Genomic DNA, 3,878 nt, shown 5'->3' on the forward strand with positions numbered 1-3,878 from the left:
TTGTATGCTAGATTTTAAGCAATTATAATGCTAAAGAAAGATTATGAGTAGCACTGGGAGAGGTGGATGCATGGATTAGGTGAGAGTAATACTTTTCTTGTCTTAGAACGTGGAGTAGAGTGTGTCGTAAAACTTTGTTTCACCACATGGTGGATTCGGCGCTAAGCCCCGCCCTTCTTTTGATATAATATGATATGCACGCTATGCATATTTGACAAAAAGAGTAGTAATGGGTCATACCTATCAAGAAGAGACACCGGATATTATTAATACACTGCTATAACTTATAATCCATAGTAGAGACTTTAAAAGGCCGTCTGGCAGTTTCTTGTGGAGAACATGGGGGCAGGAAGTGCAGCACCATCGTGGAGATTAGGAGATAGGGCGTCAAACGCCAATTATTTGATACCTGCAGCATATGTTTTTTCTTGTTAGAAGAATAAGGTCGTTCAGTGGCTATACACGGCAATGGGGAAGATAAACTGTATGGGACGGTTGGAGCAGTTTGCTGCATAAGGGCTGAAGAGGTGTGGGCTGCATATGGTTGCTGTGGTATTCTTTTATAAGAGACAATCGCAAAAAATAGTTAAGATAATAGAGTTCATGACCTTCAAATTGCAGAAATCGTCAATGGAGTCTGAAATTGGACGTCCTTGCCCGCACGCCCATGACTAACAGAATGATGCACTGAATGATCATGACAGCTTCTCCTCATTTGCAGAAGGTCAGCTTGCAGAAAAGGCTATCATCTCCATAGCAGAAAGTCGCGGTTGGAGTGAGACAAAATTGTCGTTGAATATTCAAAGACCCCGCTTCCGATCGAGCACTTATCTGAGCAGTGGCTGTGAACGTCCATGCCATGCCTGGGGGCTCATACTGGCTTCGCCACCAGCCAGTTCCTTCCAGACTGAAAAGAAAGGTAGCCTCCCCGGCGGGAGCTAGCTTTGGCCAGGTGACGACAAAAGGAAAATCAACACCGCGGGTGAGGCCGAGCAGAGGTCGTACCTGAGTGGGAGAACAGTGGGAGGAGAGGACACCGGCGGTGATGCCGAAGGAGCCCACCGGCAAGGGGACCGAAGCTCCAAGAATCGCGAAACGGCGAAGAGCAGGAGAGCCGTCGGAGGCGTGTAGCCAGATGATCCATTAGAGCGATGGTCGTGCTTGATCCAAAGAGCCGTCGGAGGTAGGAGCACGCGAGCGGTAGGAGCCGAGGAGCCCCCTCACGGGTAGATCGCCTTCCAGCTGCCACAACCTGGTTGTGGGGAAAATATTGATTTCCATTTATGAGGGAAGAGGAGTCGATCAGTTTACAGAAAGATCTCGAGCGTTTTCTTTTTTCCGTTTTTTAGGGAGAGCCCGACTGCACACAGAAGGATGACTTGGCTGCATGTGAGTCGTCTCAGACGCTCGCCGCCGTCGGATGGGGATCGCTTCCGGCGCCAGCGCGGTCACGGCGGAGGCACTGACCTCATCGGTGATCTCCCCGACGAGATGCTTCTCCTAGTCCTCGCCGGCCTAAGTTGCATCCGCACCACCGTACGTACTGGCCTCCTCTCGCGCCGGTGGCGCGGCCTCTGGACCAGTCTCGCTCACATGGGTCTGGTCTTTCATGATGTCGCCCCCACCACAGTCAAGGCGGCGCTCGCCCGCTTCGCCGCCTCACCGCCAGCGTCGGTGTCCACCGTCTACATCCGCCTTCCAAGCCCCTGCGACTGCCCCAAACAAGTTAACGCCTTGCTACGTGACGCCATGGTGTTCTCACCGACGGAGCTGTTTGTCATCCTTCCGGAGTCGTTTACGGAATGCCCTTTCATGGACATTGAGCTGCCTTGCTTCCGAGGCACCACCTCAGTCGAGCTGGACGCCGCGTTCATGCGCGTCAAGCCGGCGCCTATGGGCGATTTCACCGCGCTTGAGAGGCTGTCCCTCAAGGGAAAAATCGACAACCTTGGCGCCGTGCTTGACCGCTGCCCATGCCTACGCGTGCTCGCAGTCGCCTTCCGCCTTGTGGATTCTGCCTTGGTCGAATCAGCACTTGCCTGGATCCAGGTGATGAGGCCCCGTCTCACGGTGTCTCTCCTCGACATCAGCATACCTTGGAAAGGCATTATCAATGCGGCTGGTTTCGCCTCCCTCATCCACGCCGCGGCGAGGATCTCACCGCAGGAGTTCATCTTCTCCAACTTTAACCAACACATCAATGGTGTCAGGAACATAATCAATGCACACCTGCCATGGTTCCACCGTGCCACATCGGTCGTGCTAAGCCTGCACAACATATGCTTTACGCGTAGGGCTGGACACGAGCCGAGCCGAGCCGAGCTTGGTCCGAGCCTGGCTTTGGCTCGCTCTGGAGCGGCTCGGCTCGGCTCGGTCAGCCAATGAGCCCACATTAGGCGGCTCGGCTCATTTTTGCTATGGCTCGGCTCAGACCGAGCCGGCTCGTGAGCCAGCTGGCACCATAACAACTGGGAGGTAACAGAACCTGTTTTTAAAGACCTTTTTTGATCTTCTACAGCAATTGAACCCATAATTCGGAAAAGAAGCGCTTTATATTGCTAAAAATGCAATATCTAGCAGTCTATGGTTTAAACAATAGTCATAGTAGTGAAAAACAAGCTTTCTTCTATGAAAAGTGTAGAAACAGAACAAATATGACTAAGAAGGAATTGGGCATCGTTGCTTTTGAATTTTGGACAGCTCCTCCTTTGAACTTTATACGGCAAAAATATTGAACACTGATAGCCAAACAATGCAATTTTGCACCACATAACACTTGGTGCTTTGACATCAAAATGAGAATCTTCCTCCTCAAACAGAGTATCGTACTCATCCTTGTCCTCCTCTTCATAATCCTTCTCCGCTTGCTTATCATGCTCCATTGCCTAGCACACAAAAACAACACACACATGAGCTTGGACACGCATATATTTGACTTTTTGATAGCAAAAACAGCACATACATGAGCCTGTACAAACATATATTTGACTCTTGGATACCAAAAAAAAGCATATACATGAGCCTGTACAAACTTATCTTTGACTTTAGAAAACCAAAAACAACACATACATGAGCTTGCACACACATATCTTTGACCTTTGGATAGCAGAAACAACAAACACATGCATATTTGGCACAACCATACCAGTGAAGATGTAGTCTCCCTCTCGGAGTTGTTTGCAAAGCCGTTGGCAGTGGCGATCGTGGCACGCACGCTGGCGTCGACGGAGTCAGCAAGACATCAAGTCGGCGGAGTTTTTTTACCCTTAATAACAACTCGGGGAGCGGGACATTGCCGTAATCCTTGACCCGCTTCCTCGGCAGCGACACAGCCCTTGCCCTTTCCTTCTACTTCCTGGGCAGGCGGCTTAGTCTTCATAATGGACACCAAGATCCTCTCTTTCTCCTTCTCCTCCTCCTCCTCTCCTTCCCCTTTTCCTTGTCCATTCTTGCGACAGTGGGCTCTGCACACATCAGTAAAGAACAAATGGTCAATCATCAAAAAAAAATTACATAGATAATAATCAGTCTACACAATCAAGCACAAATAAATTCATCCATCCATCAATCAAATTCGTGCAGCATCGATCCTAGCTAGCTGCACTCTCCAGCCAACAAGCACAAGCATCCATCCATCAAATTCGTCTAGCATCCATCCATCACGTTTCCTAGGTTCGGATCAAGCTTGGCTCGACTCGGCTCGTGTCCAGTCCTATGCACAGCTAGACTTTACGCAGGAGATGGATAAACTTCTATTTATGAACTTCTCTGTGCTGGAGCTACATCTCACAGACGTGTCACGCCTCCTCGAGGTGCATCATGTTCAAACTGCTACACAAAGGCTTAAGGTCAACCTATATTATTACTACGGGGTAATT

General features: G+C 49.7%; 1 protein-coding gene across 1 annotated transcript; it reads left to right on the forward strand.

The window, feature by feature from the left end:
* The first annotated feature begins 1,374 nt into the window (after window positions 1-1,374).
* On the forward strand, window positions 1,375-2,385 carry LOC141021609 (F-box/LRR-repeat protein 25-like). Its single transcript, XM_073497453.1, has one exon. It carries the CDS (start codon window positions 1,375-1,377, stop codon window positions 2,383-2,385), a length of 1,011 nt encoding a protein of 336 aa, XP_073353554.1.
* The last annotated feature ends 1,493 nt before the right edge of the window (window positions 2,386-3,878 follow it).

Source organism: Aegilops tauschii, chromosome 4, assembly GCF_002575655.3.
Source record: "Aegilops tauschii subsp. strangulata cultivar AL8/78 chromosome 4, Aet v6.0, whole genome shotgun sequence".
Classification (NCBI taxonomy): Eukaryota; Viridiplantae; Streptophyta; class Magnoliopsida; order Poales; family Poaceae; genus Aegilops; species Aegilops tauschii.

Coding starts and splice junctions, on each gene's coding strand:
- LOC141021609 (XM_073497453.1), top strand. CDS start 1,375: ATGACTTGGCTGCATGTGAGTCGTCTCAGACGCTCGCCGCCGTCGGAT.